This window comes from Rhinopithecus bieti, unplaced genomic scaffold (assembly GCF_001698545.2).
Source record: "Rhinopithecus bieti isolate Rb0 unplaced genomic scaffold, ASM169854v2 scaffold_13617, whole genome shotgun sequence".
Taxonomy (NCBI): domain Eukaryota; kingdom Metazoa; phylum Chordata; class Mammalia; order Primates; family Cercopithecidae; genus Rhinopithecus; species Rhinopithecus bieti.
In genome coordinates, this window is record NW_016807714.1 from 180,644 (window position 1) to 197,872 (window position 17,229).

The 17,229-nt window shown below is 58.0% G+C and overlaps 2 protein-coding genes and 1 long non-coding RNA gene across 4 annotated transcripts in view; 1 reads left to right on the forward strand and 2 right to left on the reverse strand.

The window, feature by feature from the left end:
- Positions 1–2,833, reverse strand: part of LOC108536555 (uncharacterized) — a 26,608-nt gene extending 23,775 nt beyond the window's left edge. Inside the window, exon 1 of the long non-coding RNA XR_001887546.1 lies at positions 2,753–2,833. This is a non-coding gene — a long non-coding RNA (uncharacterized LOC108536555). The remainder of the gene's footprint in view (positions 1–2,752) is intronic.
- A 129-nt stretch (positions 2,834–2,962) lies between these two features.
- Positions 2,963–6,961, forward strand: LY6E (lymphocyte antigen 6 family member E). Of its 2 annotated transcripts, none has more exons than XM_017883394.1 (4): positions 2,963–3,188; positions 5,467–5,575; positions 5,866–5,985; positions 6,118–6,961. In XM_017883394.1, exons 2-4 carry the CDS (start codon positions 5,524–5,526, stop codon positions 6,339–6,341), a joined length of 396 nt encoding a protein of 131 aa, XP_017738883.1. In that variant the 5' UTR covers positions 2,963–3,188; positions 5,467–5,523; the 3' UTR covers positions 6,342–6,961. The 2 variants fall into 2 exon arrangements, with proteins under 2 accessions (XP_017738883.1, XP_017738882.1); XM_017883393.1 differs by having other exon boundaries at positions 3,071–3,188; positions 5,472–5,575.
- Positions 6,962–9,458: 2,497 nt separating this feature from the next.
- Positions 9,459–10,761, reverse strand: LOC108536557 (uncharacterized). Its single transcript, XM_017883395.1, has 2 exons — positions 10,143–10,761; positions 9,459–9,888 (listed from the first exon to the last, which is right to left on the reverse strand). The coding sequence occupies exons 1-2, from the start codon at positions 10,467–10,469 to the stop codon at positions 9,595–9,597; spliced, it is 621 nt and encodes a 206-aa protein (XP_017738884.1). The 5' UTR covers positions 10,470–10,761; the 3' UTR covers positions 9,459–9,594.
- Positions 10,762–17,229: the final 6,468 nt, after the last annotated feature.

The following is a 17,229-nucleotide window of genomic DNA, read 5'->3' on the forward strand; positions in this document are numbered from 1 at the left end:
CGTGTGAGGAGGAGGGAGTGGCCTGTGAGGAGGAGGGAGTGCTGTGTGAGGAGGAGGGAGTGGTGTGTGAGGAGGAGGGAGTGCCGTGTGAGGAGGAGGGAGTGGCCTGTGAGGAGGAGGGAGTGCTGTGTGAGGAGGAGGGAGTGGTGTGTGAGGAGGAGGGAGTGCCGTGTGAGGAGGAGGGAGTGGCCTGTGAGGAGGAGGGAGTGCTGTGTGAGGAGGAGGGAGTGGTGTGTGAGGAGGAGGGAGTGCCGTGTGAGGAGGAGGGAGTGGCCTGTGAGGAGGAGGGAGTGCTGTGTGAGGAGGAGGGAGTGGTGTGTGAGGAGGAGGGAGTGCCGTGTGAGGAGGAGGGAGTGGCCTGTGAGGAGGAGGGAGTGCTGTGTGAGGAGGAGGGAGTGGTGTGTGAGGAGGAGGGAGTGCCGTGTGAGGAGGAGGGAGTGGCCTGTGAGGAGGAGGGAGTGGCTGTGTGAGGAGGAGGGAGTCCTGTGTGAGGAGGAGGGAGTGCCATGTGAGGAGGAGGGCTGCTCTGTAAGGAGGTAGATGCATGCGTAGAGTTGGCGTTCGGCCAGGTTCCTGAATGGGGACTCCGTGGCCCTTGTTTCGGTTATGGGTAGAAATGGAATGTCTGTGATGTCTCCTGCTCCCTTTTCACCTGCCCCAAGGCATAACTCCAGTCCACCCCCTTCTTTCTGATCATGGGCCCCAAGAGGATCATTCAGAGAGGATTCGTCCCACACCCTGGGGGTAGGAATGCTGAGCACATAGAGGTTCCTGGAGGGGCCACGTGGGCGGCATGGAAGCTCCCCACCCCTTCCCGGAGACCGTGCCTGGTGCCTCTCAAGTGTATCCCTTTATAATTAACTGCAAATGTATTTCCCTGACTTCCCCGAGCCACTCTTGTAAATCAATGGAACGCAAAACGGGGAGGGGCTACAATATTGCTGGGAAAGAGGGTCCCAGTCCAGACCCCAAGAGGGGTTCTTGGATGCTGTGCAGGAAAGAATTTTGGTGAACCACAGAGCACAGTGAGAGACGCAGGTTTATGTGAAATGACTCCGTTCTAGAGTGGGGCGTGCTCAGAAAGCAGGAGAAGGAGGGCGGGTCCTCTGTGAGTGCCTCTGCTTAGGAGAAACTGTAAGGAGCTGCAATTACTCCTGGAATGTGCAGATGCGCTCACTAAAGACGAGGGCTGTGGGTGCCATCAGTGACCATTCATCCTCCAACCTCAGGCTGCTCATTGACATTATCTCTGAGTAAAGTGGCCTGCACTCTCGGGTTATCTGGACACTCTGCGGGCTTGCTGGGAGATGCCCCATATGGCCATAAATATTCTGTAATTATAATTGGTGGCCAGCTTGAGACGGGCTATTTTTAGACCATAACCATTAACCTTATAGGTGCCTTGTGAGTGCCTCCTACTTACTTCAAGATGGAGTCACTCTGCTCATGTTTCACTAAACCAGAGGCCTGGTGAGCAGGGGTTCCTCTGACAGTGGGAACCTCAACGTCCGGCCAGTCGGCAAGAAGTTCCAGAGGCCGGCCCTCGCAGCTGGTGTGTGTGTGTGTGTGTGTGTGTGTAGGTGTCTTGGGGCTGAGCGCTCACCCTGTGGTGACGCTATCTCCAGGTACAGTGTTGGAATGCTGTTGGAGGACACCCAGCTGGTGTCTGCTGCAGAACTGACAGCTGGCTTGGTGGCGGGGAGACTTCCACCCCCCACATTTGGCCCCAGCAGTCTTGGGAGTCTTCTGTGTTGATGTCTCCTGTGTCGTGTTGAGTGAGAGACAGGATAAATGGTTTGAGAGTCTTTTCCAAACAGCCCTCTTCCTAATGCAGCTTGTTTTCTGAATCAGAGGGTACTGTCTTGAAGGAGGCAAACCCCCCCACAACTCTTACTGAGCCCCTGCGTGGCACGGATGGCCCCAGGTGCTGGCTGCGCAGAGAGAACCCCCTACCCTCACCGCCAGCATTCTAGAGGGGAAGACATCCTGCCTGTGCCCCAGTTAAGACCCAGAGGCCTGGACTCCCCCGGGCCACAGCCTACTGGAGCCTCCAGTCCCCAGAGTCAGCTGCATCGCCCCCAAAGCTGTGGAAGCCCCACCCACGGTGCCTCATACCACAGCCAGGACATCTCGTGACACACATAGCCTCAGCCTCAGCCTCCATACACACGCAACACACACACTCACTCATGCAAAACACATACACAGCCACACTGAATGCACCCCTAGATTTGAGATGGGTGTTACAGGTGTCTCTCCGCCCCAGCCCCCTCCTGGCCACGCGGCCACCTGCCGACCCTCGCGTTTCCCCACACCCTCCCCCTACTTCCGTGTGGGGTTCAGAAGCCCCCTCCCTGACGCTCGCCCTGTCACCCAGAAAGGAAACTCACTGTCAACTGGAGAATAGGCCAGTGACAGAGCCCCAGCGCCCACAAACCCTCGGAGAGGTCCTCGCGGGAGGAAAGGCACCCACCGATGGCAGAGCCCCAGTGTCCTGGCAGAAGCCAGAACCCACAACCTCCCACCTCCCAACCCTTGCCGGTCTCCCCACCCCCGCCTGGGGGATGGCCAAGACACAGCCCAGCCTGGAGCGGGAAGCAGGGACAAGACGACCTCAGGAAGCCCAGGCTACAGGGGTGCCTGCTTCCTCCCCTGCCCCGCTCCACTCCGCAGGCGAGACCCCCAACACTGCTCCCCGACACGCTCCGAGGCACCCCTCCTCCGTGCTCACACCCAAAACACGTCTGCTCACCCGTGGGCCTCCCACTCCGATCACAACGAGGACTGGCCACAAGTCCAGGTGTCAGTGACCTTCACCCCGACCTGGTCCCCTGTCCCCCCTCGCCAGGTCAGCACCCGCGGCGCGCACAGCAGGGCCGGGTGGAAGGAGGCCGGGCCTGGCCGCGGCTCAGGCGCCACCTCGCTGGGGAAATTGGCGGGTGGTCTCAGCCCCCTTCTGGTCCTCAGCCTCCCCATCTGTCCCAAGGAGCTGGGGCAGGCCTGGGCGGCGAGGGGACCCCCACTGCGGGCTCGCCGACTCCGCCCCCCGGAGGCCCCTCCCGCGCCCCGCCCCTGCCCCCGCCCCGGGGCCGCGCGGGCTGCCTGGGAGTCTGCGGTCCAGCAGCGGTTCAGAGCGCGCGAGGTTCGGGGAGCTCGGCGAGGCTGCTGGTACCTGCGTCCGCCGAGCGGTGAGTCCGCGGGGCCGCGACCTGGACGCCCCCGCCACCTGCGCGCACGCGCTCAGACCCGGCGGCCTCGGCTGCGGTGCACGCGGCCCCGGCCCAGCCACGCGCGGCGGAAGGCGCCCTGCGGAGGCCGGGTTTGGAGACGGTGGGAGAGAGCAAGAGGGGCGCACGGGGAGGCGCAGGAGAGGGGCTGGGGCTGCCGGTGGGTTGGTCCCGCGAGAGCTGAGCCTCTCCTCCCATCCCCCCGCCCAGGCCTCCCCGAATGTTTCCAAAGATCTGGGGCGGGAGCGGGCGGAGACTGCCGCCAGGAGCCTCCCGGCCGGCCCAGGGCTGCGCAGCCACTGGAGCCCATCACCCAACTCCAGACGCTCCTGGCTCCCCGGCGTGGGCCGGGAGTGACAGCTTTGCTGACTAGGGGAGGGGGCACGGGACCTTGCAGAGCTCCTGGCCGGAAAGGGAGGATTGACCGCCCCCCTGCGTATCACCCCGGAGCACTGGAACCCGCCCCCGCTTCTTGTTCTGGCACCAGTGGTGCTTGCGGTGAGGTCCAAGGAGCCCAGCCTCCCGGAGTGGACCGCCGGGCCCCTCCCCATTCCCACAGGAGAGGCTCCCGCCTCTTGCTGGCTGGGCAGCCCCTAGATACCTGGCTCCCAGGGGCCAGCTTCCCTGAGCCTGGGGACGAGCCTGCAGCCTGGACCCCACGGGCGCCCCCTACGGCCTGCCGGCTCCCTCTGGGCTCCATAGCCCACCTGGCCTTCCTAATTGCCTTCTGCTCCCACCGGTGCCTTAGCTCAGCCTGGTGGCCCGGCGGGTTGGGTGCCACCCAGTGGGCAGATGGCGGCACCAACTGGACCTGTTTGTGGCCCTGTATGCCAGGACTTCCTCAGAGACAGGTCAGGGACCCCCACACCAGAACCTCACTTTTCGGGGGTCGGGGGATAAGGAATTGGAGATCCTTCCTCCTCGGGCTCCTCCCTGGAGGCGGGGACAGGCCCCAGCTGGACTTGGCACTGGTTTTGGCCATCTGGGGCTCCCACTCCCAACCCCAGGATGTCAGCCCAGGTCTCGGGGTCCTGGCCTGCTGCTCTCCCCTTAGGGCCTCTGCGGGCCCCTCTCCAGATCTTTTCTCTGAGGCATCCTCACCCCCAGTGCCCAGCACTAGCTCCCCAGGCCTGAGATGTCCCTCCCCCTCCTCTGCCCACGGCTGTCCCTGGCAGAAGGCAGCAGCCTCCCCCTCCAACACGATGCACTCACAAAATAGAGAATCACGACCCCAGCAGGGCGTGTTCCAGATTCTTTCTCCAACAGTGCCATGGGCCCCTGCCCAACGGAGGGTCCTGTGCAGAGGCCAAGGAGCAGTACATGGACCCATCTGGCCCCTTCCTGCTGGTGGGACCGGTGGCACGCAGCCTCGTCTCTCGGAGCCCATTTCCCAGCCACAGAATGAGGAGTAGCAGATACTTAGTGGGCTGCTGTCCTCAGAACTGAGTAACATCAGGAATGGGGAGTGCTTTCCCCTGGGCCATGCCCCACGCGGCCCCCGGTCTCCATGTCAGGGGAGATGCCTGGGCTCAAGATACTGAGCTGTCCCAAGGAAAGTTCTAGATATAGATTAGCTAATATGCACAGACGCACATATAAATGTGTATATAGATCTCTCTTTTTTTTGAGACGGTCTCACTCTGTTGCCCAGGCTGCAGTGCAGTGGCATGATCACAGTTCACTGCAGCCTTGAACTCCCTGGCTCAACAGATCATCCCACCTCAGCCTCCCAAGGAGCTGACCACAGGCACATACCACGCCCAGCTAATTTTTGTATTTTTTGTACAAACAGGAGGTCTCACTATGTTGCCCAGGCTGGTCTCAACCCCCTGGCCTCATGTGATCCTCTTGCCTTGGCCTCACATAGCGTGGAGATTATAGGCGTGAGCCACTGTACCCAGCCCCAGACTAGCTAATAGTATTACTGGTCACCATTCCCACACCCCAGGACTAGTGGCAGAGGCCACTCACTCTGCCTCCTTTTCTGTGATTCTGAGAAGGCTGATGAGTTTCCTCCTCTTGACTCCACAGCGCCCATGCCAGGTTTCAGGCGGGGTATAGCCTAGAGCATGCCTGCACTGAGTGAGGGGCAGGTCAGGAGAGAAGCAGGGAAGTTCTTGTGTGCTGGCAGGTCCCTGCCCCTCTTTGCTGTCTGTGTCCTCATCTGCAAAGTGGGGGTGCATGGTCCTGGAGAGGAGCGAGGCACCACCCGGCCCCCTAACCAGCTGTGTCTCTCCAGAGCAGGACGGGCTGCTTTGGTTTGTGGCTTCCAGACAGGACGGCCATCCTCTCCAGAATGAAGATCTTCTTGCCAGTGCTGCTGGCTGCGCTTCTGGGTGTGGAGCGAGGTGAGGTGCCCTCGGGGACCCCAGAACTTTGTCCAGCTGTGCCCTGCTCGACTCCCCAGGGGTCCTTCCAGGCTGCTCCCAGCAGAGGGCTCACCCGGCCTGGCCACACTGTCTCACTGTGTTTGGGTGCCACTTGAGCGGCTCGACGGCCAGGGTAGGGTGTCACTGTCCTCGTTCTGCCTCTGGCCCAGGGGCTGCTATACAGTCATTTATCAGTAAATGTCCACTGGGGTCAGGCCTGGGAGGGACACTGGAGGCTTCCCTGAGACAGGTGTGTCCTCCTTCCACAGCCAGCTCGCTGATGTGCTTCTCCTGCCTGAACCAGAAGAGCAATCTGTACTGCCTGAAGCCCACCATCTGCTCCGACCGGGACAACTACTGCGTGACCGTGTCTACTAGTGCCGGCATTGGTGAGTGCCAGGCCTCAGACCACGCCATCCTCCCCTGGCCATCTCCCTGGCCCAGGCCGGGGCTCAGCAGAGGCCGTGGCTGTCTGCCTGCAGCCATCTGTCTCTCCCCTGACAGCCTCATTTCCCATGCAGGGAATCTCGTGACATTTGGCCACAGCCTGAGCAAGACCTGTTCCCCGGCCTGCCCCATCCCAGAAGGCATCAATGTTGGTGTGGCTTCCATGGGCATCAGCTGCTGCCAGAGCTTCCTGTGCAATTTCAGTGCAGCCGATGGCGGGCTGCGGGCAAGTGCTACCCTGCTGGGCGCCGGGCTGCTGCTGAGCCTGCTGCCAGCCCTACTGCGGTTCGGCCCCTGACCGCCCAGACCCTGTCCCCCGATCCCCCAGCTCAGGAAGGAAAGCCCAGCCCTTTCTGAATCCCACAGGGTATGGGGGCCCCTGACTTCTCACGTGCCTGATCTGTGCCCTTGGTCCCAGGTCAGGCCCACTCCCTGCACCTCCACCTGCCCCAGCCCCTGCCTCTGCCCCAAGTGGGGCCAAATGCCCTTACTTCTGGGGTCGATGATGTGACCTTCCTTGGGGGACTGTGGAAGGGACGAGGGTTCCCTGGAGTCTTAGGGTCCTTCGTCAGGACCAAGTCCCATGGACACGCTGACAGCCCCCAGGGAGGCTGTGTCAGTAGGGATGTGTGCCTAGCTGTGTACGTGGGTGTGCAGTGCATGTGGGAGCACGTGGCGGCTTCTGGGGGCCGTGTTTGGGGAGGGAGGGGTGCCAGCAGCTTGGAGAGCCTCAGTCTCCTGTAGCCCCCTGCCCTGGCACAGCCGCATGCACATCAAGGGCAGCCTTTGGGAGCTGGGATTTTTGCTGCTTCCAGGTCTAGGCCCCGCCCCAAATCCAGCCAGTCCTGCCCCAGCCCACCCCTACGTTGGAGCCCTCCTGCTGCTGTGGTGCCTCAAATAAATACAGATGTCCCCCAGCTTCCTGCTCTGCGTGTGGCTGCCCCATGGGGGAAAAGGCAGAGCTCCCCAGATTTGGAGGGTTCTGGGGTCTTCTGTGGTACAGCCCGGGGGATGGTCGGGAAGGAGGCGTCATCCCCTGAGCCACAGCCAGCAGCTTGCCTGGCCTCCGAGGGAGCCCCTCCCCAGCGCTCTGCCCTTTCTCCTGCCCCAAGCTCAGCAGGTCAAGTGAGTTCGGCCTCCCACAGCAGAAGGAGGTCGGGGGGCATGGAGGAAAGAAAGCGGGTGCAGGGAGGAGCACGCTCAGGCTGGGGCAGCACCCAGGGCTCTCTAGGACTTGGGAATAGAGGGTGTCTGTCTGGACCCGCTGGTGCAGAGGGCACAAAAGCTGGGCTGGGGCAGGACAGACAGGCCGGAGTTTAGTGAGTGGCCTGTGGGAGGAGCAGGGGGCTCTCACGCAAAAGCTCGGGGCAGCAACCCTGAGCCATCCATGCCTGGGATTACAGTGCTGCCGGCTTCCCCCAGCAAGCAGGTGGTGGCCTCCTGACAGAGGAACCCAGCCCAGGCCACCGTCTGCAGTCAGGTGCTGTGCGCAGCCCAGAGGGCTCTTTGGGCTGGAGAGAGAAACAAGAACAGACACCCAATGGAGGTGCGTTTGTTCATTTCTCTGGGACAATGGGAGGAAATCAACCAGGGTCTCAGCCACTCAGCGCCCGACCCTGGATTTCCCCGGCTGGCCAGAAACTGCTGTGTGTGTCAGGATCCCAGGGGCACTGTCCAGCAGGAGGGGCCGGTGGTCACCATGGAGGCCCAAGATTCCCACCCCTGGCAGCTGATGTGAATAGCAAGGTCCTCCCAGGTCCCTGAGGTCAAGGCAGGTCCAGGACCTGTGTCCTCCTCCTGGGTCCCTGAGGTAGTGATTCCTGTCTGAAACACAAATCATTACTGCCACCCAAGAAGGGCCCACTGTAACTGAGCAAGAGGACCTGGAAGGGGTCAGCGGGAGGAGGGGCCTGCCGACTATCACCACTCCCTGTGGACGGACCCTGCAGAGACTGAGCTTGAGATTCTGTGGGGAGTTTGGATTTGCTGAGTGGGTTGCTCTGGCATTGAGAAATGCAAGCAGAGAACAGAGGGTGGAAACCAGATGGTCCAGGAGCCTGGGCACGGTAGCCAGGAGGAGAGATCCCGGCATTCGGGTCCCAGTGTGCAGTGCATTCACTGCATTGTTCACTCGGAATCACAGGTGGCTATGCTGGAGGGACAGACCACTTGATCATAGTGGAGCTGGTGAGAGGAAGTTGCACCCAAAAGCCATGGCCAGGAACCTGGATCTGACTCCAGGGACACAGGAACATGGTGGGCGCTGGGCGATGACAGAATTTCTAACAAATGCTTGGTTTCTGCTGAAGCTAATTTTCGCTTCCATCTCTGGCATCTCCTCCACTTCCCAGGTGAGCTCACTGGTTTCTAAGTCTCGCAACCACACTGAGACGGGGGCGCAGTCATCCCCAGGGGAGACAGTCTCAGAGTGGAAGCTGCTTGTCCTCCTGGGATCTGGAACTCGGGACCCAGCTCTCCCTCTGCTGTGGGTTTAGGGCTGAGGTCAGAGGCAGCCCTGATCTCCTGCAGGTAGCGGAGAGAGTGGTTTCGAGGGGTTCCTGCTGCCCCGCCCTCTGGAGGCGGGAGGGCCCCCAAGGACACGTGGTTTCCCGGAGCCGAGGGGGGCAGTCTGGGAGAAGAGGGAGGGAGCCCAGGTTGTGTCCTGGACCTGAAGCAGAGAAGGGAGGAGCCCAGCGCGCTGAGTTTCAATTTCCTGAAGCCTGAGGGAGGGAGAGGAAGGGAACCTCCTCTCAGGGCTCTGGACTGGAGCCTCCCGCCCAGGGCCCACCACACCCTGCTAGGAGCTGGGATTTCCCAGTCTCCATGCCGACCGGAACTGGGCCCCTCCTCTCCACAGCCCATCCAGCCCCGCTTTCCCGCTTCCCAGCATCTGCCCGTGGATGAGCCTCTGGAGGATGGGCAGCCCGCCCCAGCGCTGCGCCTCACCCACCCCCACCACTCAGCCCCGGTGGGGACTTCCTGCAGTGAGGCCCAGGCAGAACCCTGCGCTGCCTCCCCGTCCACAGCTTCTGCCCCCTTGACACCCCCGCCCTCTGCGGTGCCTTGCAGGAGTCGCCAGCCTGTGGGCCCGGGACCGTTTCATACAAACACACATCTGGCAGCCACAGCTGGCCTGGGCCCTTAGTGCCTCCACCCCTCCGCCCCCTCTGTCAGCCCCCAACAAGTCTTCCTGGGGGGCCCCAGCCCTGAGTGCAAGACCCTCCGGGCTGCCTCTGGACCTCGGGCTGGGGCTGAGCCTGATCCTGGCTGGAAATGAGCGCAGGGCTGGGCCACCTGGGGAAGGCCCTCCAGTCTCTGAGCCCCACCCTGGGGAATTTGCTGGGACCCCCCCCCCCTTGAAGGCCACAGACCAGACCCCAAGGGCTAATAAGGGAACAAAGTCCTTGGGTTGAACACGTGTATTTACTGTCTGGGCCAGCGGGCATCTAGGCTGCTGGGTGAGGGGGGGGTCTCTGGGCTGCTGGGCGGCCAGGTGAGGGCATCAGGGCAGGAGCTGAGGGCTGCACTGGGCAACCACCCTGCGCTCCTATTTACCCACCAGGGCAGTGCCAGGGTGGGCTGGGCTCACAGCAGGGCCCAAAGGAAGAGGCCCAGGCTGAGCAGGAGCTCCCTGACAGGCCCCAAAGGCCACGCTGCACTGTGGCCGCCCTGTTACAGAGGCTCTTTTCACAGCAGGTCATGTCCAGCTTCTCAGTCTTCAAGTCAATCAGTCCATCCTCAGTTTCTATGGGGTAAGACCCTCCAGGGACCACAGGATGGGTGAGGTTCATAATCTGGGCACAGGGTCGGGGCACAGCCCTTGCTAGTGTAGCTGAATTTCTGCCCTGTGGGCGAGAGAGGAGGGCGGCTGGCACAGGAGGCCCCACCCGACCGCCTCGGGCCGCAGGACCGCCCCCTTCAGGGAACCTTGAAGCCAGTGGGGACACGGAGACAAGCAGAAGAGAACAGGGGGCGGCCCCAGGCTCCACGCCAAGTCTGTGATCCATTAGATGGAGGTCCCTGAGCTCTGTCCCCAGATCCAAGCTTCCACCAGGCCAGGGGGCTCAAGGCAGAGCTGCCGGGTCCCACCCGGACTCACCATTGGTAGTGCCAGTGACCACAGAGGAGGGGCAGCTTTGAGCCTGCATGGGGTAGGAGATGGGTGGCACAGGCTGAGGTCCAAGACACCGTAGCACTGGAAGCACTCAAGGCCCTGACTTGGGATGGGGCAGGGAGGGTGCAGGTCAGGGTCGCAGGCTGAAGGGTGGGTTCCAGTCCCTCTCACCAGCACAGGCAGCAGGCCTGGGCAGCATACAGGTAGGCTTAGGTGCCCTTGGCTACTCAGAATTGTGGGCAGGGTCCTGCTAGCATCTGGAGCCCCCAGCATCGAGAGGGTCTCACTCCCACCTTCAGGCCTCCTTCCCATCCTCCACCCTCAGCCCCCACTTACAGGGCTTCACCCACAGCTGTGCCAGCAGCAGCAGGGGCCGGTGACCTTCATGGTCTTGGGGGTGGGTGCATTGAGGGCAGGTGTGGCACAGAGGCTCCGAGCCTGGAAAGAGCTAGGGGAGGCCTTGCACCCCCGAGCCTGGGAACCTCTGCCCCACTTCTGGTTTATGATGAGGAACCCAGATTGCTTGTGTAATATGCACACAGCCCATGGCCTCATCCCATCATCTCATAGTACGGGAACTGAGGGGTAGAAACCCTTCCGTCCTGACCTGGCTGCTCTGGAAGGCAGATGTGACCTCGAGCAAGACCCCCCCACCCCACCCCTTCTGTGCCTGGAAGGCAGATGTGACCTAATCTGGCTGCTCTGGAAGGCAGACGTGACCTCGAGCAAGACCACCCCCCTACCCCTGCTCTGCCTGGGGCCTCCCAGAGCTCAGGGTGTGAGCAGAACAGCCCCGGAAGGAGGAGGGGCTGCAGTGAGGAGAGAAGGGAGAGGTCGTCCCCTGGGGTGGGAGGTTGCCTTAGAAGGAGAAATTGTGACTCAATAGAGAGGAGGGTCCTGGACTAGGGCCCTGAGTTTCAGTTTCAGTTTCCTGGTGCATCAGGAGCAAGCTTCTTCCTGGTGTCAGAAGCAAGAGAGAAAAGCAGCCGTGAGACTCAGGTCATCCCACTCAGGATGAGGGTCTCTGGCTGAGCCCACCACTGGCAGGCCCCTGTGCAGACAGAGCCTGGGAGGGGCCAGCGGGGCAACAATCTCTGACACTGAGACCCCAGGCCAGGTACCCCTTATTTTCTGTGCAGGGAGCAGAGGCCCCTGTAAGGGGGTGGGACGACATGGGGGCTCCCTCGGCGGGGGGTCCTGGCCACTCCTAGAACCACCCCTGTCCCTCCCAGTCAGTGCCCCCTGCCCACCCCCATCACACCCACACCCGAACTTGTTCTTCAGGGGAATCAGAAGACCCAGGAAATGGGCCAGGGGTGACTGCAGACTCTGCCCCCCGACCCCCCCCCCCCACCAGGTGCTAGGCAGAAGGAGGGAGAGGGCTGCCTGGACTGTGGGGACAGCCCTTGATGAAGACAGATAAAGGCAGCAGACCCGCATAAGAATGGGTCACCTTTCAGTTGGGAGGTCCCCTCTGAAAAGCAGAATCCACTCTGTGCCCTCAGGGGTCTCTGCTTGGAGACTCCATGGCCTCTGAGAGGATGAGCCAGGTGAGGTGGGGGTGGCTCCTGAGAGCGGGGAGGACAAGGGTGGAGCTGGAGGCATCAGGCACAGAAGACTCCCCAGTGACTCCGGGCAGCTGTGGGCAAGGCGCGGGCCCAAGAGCCCTGACTGCCCCGCCAAGCAGGGCACCAGAGCACAGTTCAGACCTGAAGGGGCAGCGCCAGCAGGGCCCATGGTCCACGGGTCACTCTGCTGGCCCTGCAGTCACACTGCTCGGGTCCCAGGGCCTGATGATGGCTGAGCCAGACGTCGTAACACCAAGCAATGGAGAAGTTAGAATATTGCTAGGGATACTGACTTGTTGTATTTTTGACTCTTAAAATGTATGTTTTAATCTGACCGTCCATAAGCAGTGCGTGTTACATGCCAGTCAGAGCACAAGCATCCCCGAGAGGTGTGCACTCTGTGTGTCTACGGATAATGAAAGCACGGCTTTCACACAGCAAGTTATCCTCGCCTCATGTGATGCCTTCTACTTTATTTGAAAAGTACCGCCGGGCGCGGTGGCTCAAGCCTGTAATCCCAGCACTTTGGGAGGCCGAGGCGGGCGGATCACGAGGTCAGGAGATCGAGACCATCCTGGCTAACACGGTGAAACCCCGTCTCTACTAAAAAAATACAAAAAACTAGCCGGGCGAGGTGGTGGGCGCCTGTAGTCCCAGCTACTCGGGAGGCTGAGGCAGGAGAATGGCGTGAACCCAGGAGGCAGAGCTTGCAGTGAGCCCAGATCGCGCCACTGCACTCCAGCCTGGGCGACAGAGCGAGACTCCATCTCAGAAAAAAAAAGAAAAGAAAAGAAAAGTATCGATTGTGTCCCACTCAATTGATTTTATACCCTCTATGCACATGGTCCCCAGTTTATTGGCAGGGGATTATTTGGTGTTTTGTTTGTTTTTGTTTTTGACATGGAGTCGTGCTCTTGTCGCCCAGGCTGGAGTGCAGTGGCATGATCTCAGCTCACCGCAACCTCCGGCTCCCGGGTTCCAGTGATTCTCCTGCCTCAGCCTCCCAAGTAACTGGGATTACAGGCGCGTGCCACCACGCCCAGCTGATTTTTGTATTTCTAGTAGAGATGGGGTTTCACCATATTGGCCAGGCTGGTCTCGAACTCACGACCTCAGGTGATTTGCCTGCCTCAGCTTCCCAAAGTGCTGGGATTATAGGCATGAGCCACCACACCTGGCCTGTTTTGTTTTTTGAGATAGGGTCTCCCTCTGTTGCCCAGGCTAGAGTGCAGTGGTACAATCACAGCTCATTGCAGCCTCAACCTCCTTCCCAACCTCAGCCTGCTGGGGAGTGGGGGGAGAGGAAGGGAAGGATGAGGAAGAAAGGCTCATCTCAGGGCTCTGAACCTGAGCCTCCCACCGGGGATTTCCCAGTCTCCACGCCGGCCCAGAACTGGGCGCCCTCCTCTCTGCAGCGCCATCCAGCCCCTGCTTCCCAGCATCTGCCCGCAGATGAGCCTCCAGAGGATGGGCAGCAGGTCCTGGCACTGCCCCTCACCAGCCCCCCACCGCTCAGCCCCTATGGGGACCTCGGGAGGTAAGGCCCAGGCAGGACCCTGTGCCACCTCCCCCATCCACAGCCTCTTGACGCCCTTGTTACAGAGGCTCTTTTCACAGCAGGTCATGTCCAGCTTCTCAGTCTTCAAGTCAATCAGTCCATCCTCAGTTTCTGTGGGGTAAGACCTACCAGGGACCACAGGCTGGGTGAGGTTCATAATCTGGACATAGGGAGGGCCACAGCCCTTGCTAGTATAGCTGAACTTCTGCCCTGTGGGTGAAAGAGGAGGACGTGTGGCACAGGAAGCCCCGCCCGACCCCCTCGGACCCTCTCCAGGGCCGCCCCTGGCTGGCTTCAGGGAACCTTGAAGCCAGCGTGGACACGGAGACAACCAGGAGACAAGCAGAAGAGAACAGGCCGCGGCCCCCAGGCCCATGCCAAGTCTGCAGTCCTCCCAGGCTCAAGCGATCCTCCTGCCTCAGCTTCCGAGTAGCTGGGACCACAGGCACCGCCACTACACCCAGCTATTTTTTTTAAAATTTTTTTTATAGATATGGGATCTCACTGTGTTGCCCAGGCTGATCTTGAACTCTTGGGCTCAAGTGATCCCCCTGCCTCAGCCTCCCAAAATGCTGGAATTATAAGTGTGAGCCACTGCACCCGGCCTGGTCCACAATTTAAAAACACACAGCCATCATTCCCTCTCCAGAAAGCACCCAGGTCCCTTTGGGAGAACCAGCCTCCTCCATGGGGAAAACTTGGGACCTGCCTTCCCATCTGGGGAGCAGAGGGATCTGTGGAAAATCCTTCTGATGGTCCTTCCCCTCAGTGCCCGATCCATACTCAAAAGTAGAAAAAGTAAGAAATATACAAAGACAGCAGATACATACACCGTGACAGTTCCCCAAATAGCTGAGCCAATAGCACAAAGGCAATATTGAAGACTTAATAGCTGAGACATTTCCAGAACTGATAAAGTGGATCCGGCCACAGATCAGGCAGCCCAGAAAACTTCAGGCAGTGTCAACAAATAAATAACCCCACATGCACCTGTGAAAATGCAGAAGCCGGAAGAAAAGAAGTCCTGTCAATGGCCAGAGAAAAAGATCAGCCACCAGGGGGCGGTAGTGAGAAGGATAACTATGGAAGCCAGGAGAGATAGCCCTGAATTCCACAGGCAACAAGAGCATTGGAAGAAAGACTTTGTCAGACAGAAAGGTTATCACCAACATACTTCCAACATACTTGTACTAAAAGAAAATTTTTATTTTATTTTATTTTATTTTTTATTTTTATTTTTAGACAGGACCTCACCTTGTTGCCCAAGCTGGAGTGCAGTGGTGGGGACACAGCTTATTGTAGCCTTGACCCAGGCTCAAGCGATCCTCCTGCCTCTGCCCCCGAAGTAGCTGGGATGACAGGTGCACACCACCATGCCCACCTAATTTTTGTATTTTTGTAGAGGCAGGGTTTCACCATATTGCCCCAGCTGGTCTCGAACTCCCGTGCTCAAGGAATACAGGTGTGAGCCACAGCACTAGCCAAGAACGTCTTTTAAAAAGTGATCTTGCTGGGCACTGTGGCTCATGCCTGCAATCCCAGCACTTTGGGAGGCCGAAGCAGGTGGATCACAAGGTCAGGAGTTCAAGACTAGCCTGGCCAAGATGGTGAAACCACGTCTCTACTAAAATTACTAAAATTAGCCAGGTGTGGTGGTGGGCTCCTGTAATCCCAGCTACTGGGGAGGCTTAGGTGGGAGAATTGCTTGAACCCGCAGGCAGAGGCTGCAGTGAGCTGAGATTGCGCCAGTGCACTCAACAGAACAAGACCGCATCTCAAAACAAACAAACAAAAAAAATTCAATTCAAAAATTTAGAAAATAAAACAAATTTTCACATTAATAAAAAAAAGGTAACCACATAGAAAACCGGACACAGCGATCCCAGAACACACATCTTTTTCAAGTACACACAAACATTTACAACTATCGATCACATAATGAGCCATGAAAAAGTTTCCACAAATTAATTGAAATCATACAGAGTGGCTTCTCTAATTACAATTCAATTAGACCAGAAATTATTACTCAAAACGAGAAAATCCTCCTCTGTTTGGAAATGAAAAAGTATATTTATAAATAACCCATGTGTCACAGAAGAAATCAAAATGAAAATAGGATTTCCCTCTGTTGCCGAATGCAACAGGAATGCACTGGGTACAATCAAAGCTCACTGCAGCCCTGACCTCCTGGGCTCAAGTGATCCTCCTGCCTCAACCTCCTAAGTAGCTGAGACCACAGGCACACACCACCACATCTTGCTAGTTTTTTATTTATTTATTTTTTTGAGACGGAGCTTTGCTCTTGTTGCCCAGGCTAGAGTGTAGTGGCACGATCTCAGCTCTGCAACCTCTTACCTCTAAGTTCAAGCGATTCTCCTGTCTCAGTCTCCCAAGTACCTGGGACGACAGGCATGCACTACCACACCTGGCTAATTTTTGTATTTTTAGTAGAGACGAGGTTCCACACGTTGGCCGTGGTTGGGCTCGAACTCCTGACCTCAGGTGATCCACCTTCCTCAGCCTCCCAAAGTGCTGGGATTGCAGGCATGAGCCACCACGCCCGGCCATAACTGCATGCTTTGAGAGAACTGTATCCACTGTTAGGTCTCAGAACCCAATACCTCAAATTATGACACTTTGACATGCTGAAGAAACTTCAAGAACTTTCTGTTCTCCCCCACAACCCACAGACTCTCCCAAAGTCAGGATGGAGTTCTCTAAACTTCCTTTGTCTGCCTAAAGTCTGAACCCACCAAGAACAACTGTATTTTCTTCCCCCTACCCCAAGACAAAGACTGTCACCATATCTGAACAGACCCTTTCAAAAGATAATAATGTCGTCCCTCAGGCCCATCCACATTCCAAAGAGAACTGTCTACAAGTTAATCTCTGCTCCCTGCTCCACTGCCCTCAGAGTTCGTCTTCTCTCCCCATGGCCTGTGTGGCCAGGATGGTCCCTCAGCGTCTGAACCCCGCTGCAGTGTGGGGGATATCACTCTGTGTTTTCCCCTGTGAACACGTTAATAAACCTGTGTGCCTTTTCTCCAGTTAATCTGCCTTTTCTGAGCTGAGTTTTCATGGAAATGGCAGGGGTTAAAAGGGAAGATTTCCCATTGGCCCTTACCTTCATACATTAAAAAAACATTCAGGCTAGGCACAGGGACTCATGCCTGTAATGCCAGCACTTTGGGAGGCCAAGGCCGGAGGTCAGGAGTTGGAGACCAGCCTGACCAACATAGTGAAACCCTGTCTCTACTAAAAATACAAAAATCAGCTGAGCGTAGTGGCACACACCTGTAATCCCAGCTACTTGGGAGGCTGAGACAGGAGAATCACTGGAATCCGGGAGGCGGAGGTTGCAGTGAGCTAAGATCCTGCCATTGCACTCCAGCCTGGGTAACAGAGCGAGACTCCATCTCAATAAAAAAGATTCAACATCAATGAATGAAGCATTCATCATAGGAAGTAAAAAAAAAACAAGAAAAGTAAAACCAAAAAAAAAAAAAAAAAAAAACAGAAGAAAGAAACTAATAAAAGTGACATCAGAAATTAATAATATATAAATTATGTACACATTAGATAGGAACACACGTTAGTTATTTCTTTGGGTAAACTAAAAACTTGGATAATTCTTGCTTTTTTTTTTTTTTTTTTAGACAGGGTCTCACTCTGTTGCCTGAGCTGGAGTGCAGTGGTGCAGTCTCCGCTGACTGCAATCTCTGCCTCCCAGGTTCAAGCAATTCTTGTGTTTCAGCCTCCCAAGTAGCTGGGATTACAGGCTTGTGCAACCAGGCCTGGCTAATATTTGTATTTTTTGTGGAGATGAGGTTTCACCATGTTGGCCAGGCTGGTCTCAAACTCCTGACCTCAAATGATCCACCTGCCTCGACCTCCCAAAGTGCTGGGATTACAGGTGTAAGCCACTGTGCCCAGCCTTAAAAATGTG

Bases quoted from the DNA above. Each gene is read 5' to 3' on its own strand.
- LY6E (XM_017883394.1), top strand. From the start codon at position 5,524: ATGAAGATCTTCTTGCCAGTGCTGCTGGCTGCGCTTCTGGGTGTGGAG. The intron at 5,576-5,865 runs GTGAGGTGCCCT...CTCCTTCCACAG, and splicing joins GCTTCTGGGTGTGGAGCGAG to CCAGCTCGCTGATGTGCTTC. The intron at 5,986-6,117 runs GTGAGTGCCAGG...TTTCCCATGCAG, and splicing joins GTCTACTAGTGCCGGCATTG to GGAATCTCGTGACATTTGGC.
- LOC108536557 (XM_017883395.1), bottom strand. From the start codon at position 10,469: ATGGGAAGGAGGCCTGAAGGTGGGAGTGAGACCCTCTCGATGCTGGGG. The intron at 9,889-10,142 runs GTGAGTCCGGGT...TCTCGCCCACAG, and splicing joins GGTCACTGGCACTACCAATG to GGCAGAAATTCAGCTACACT.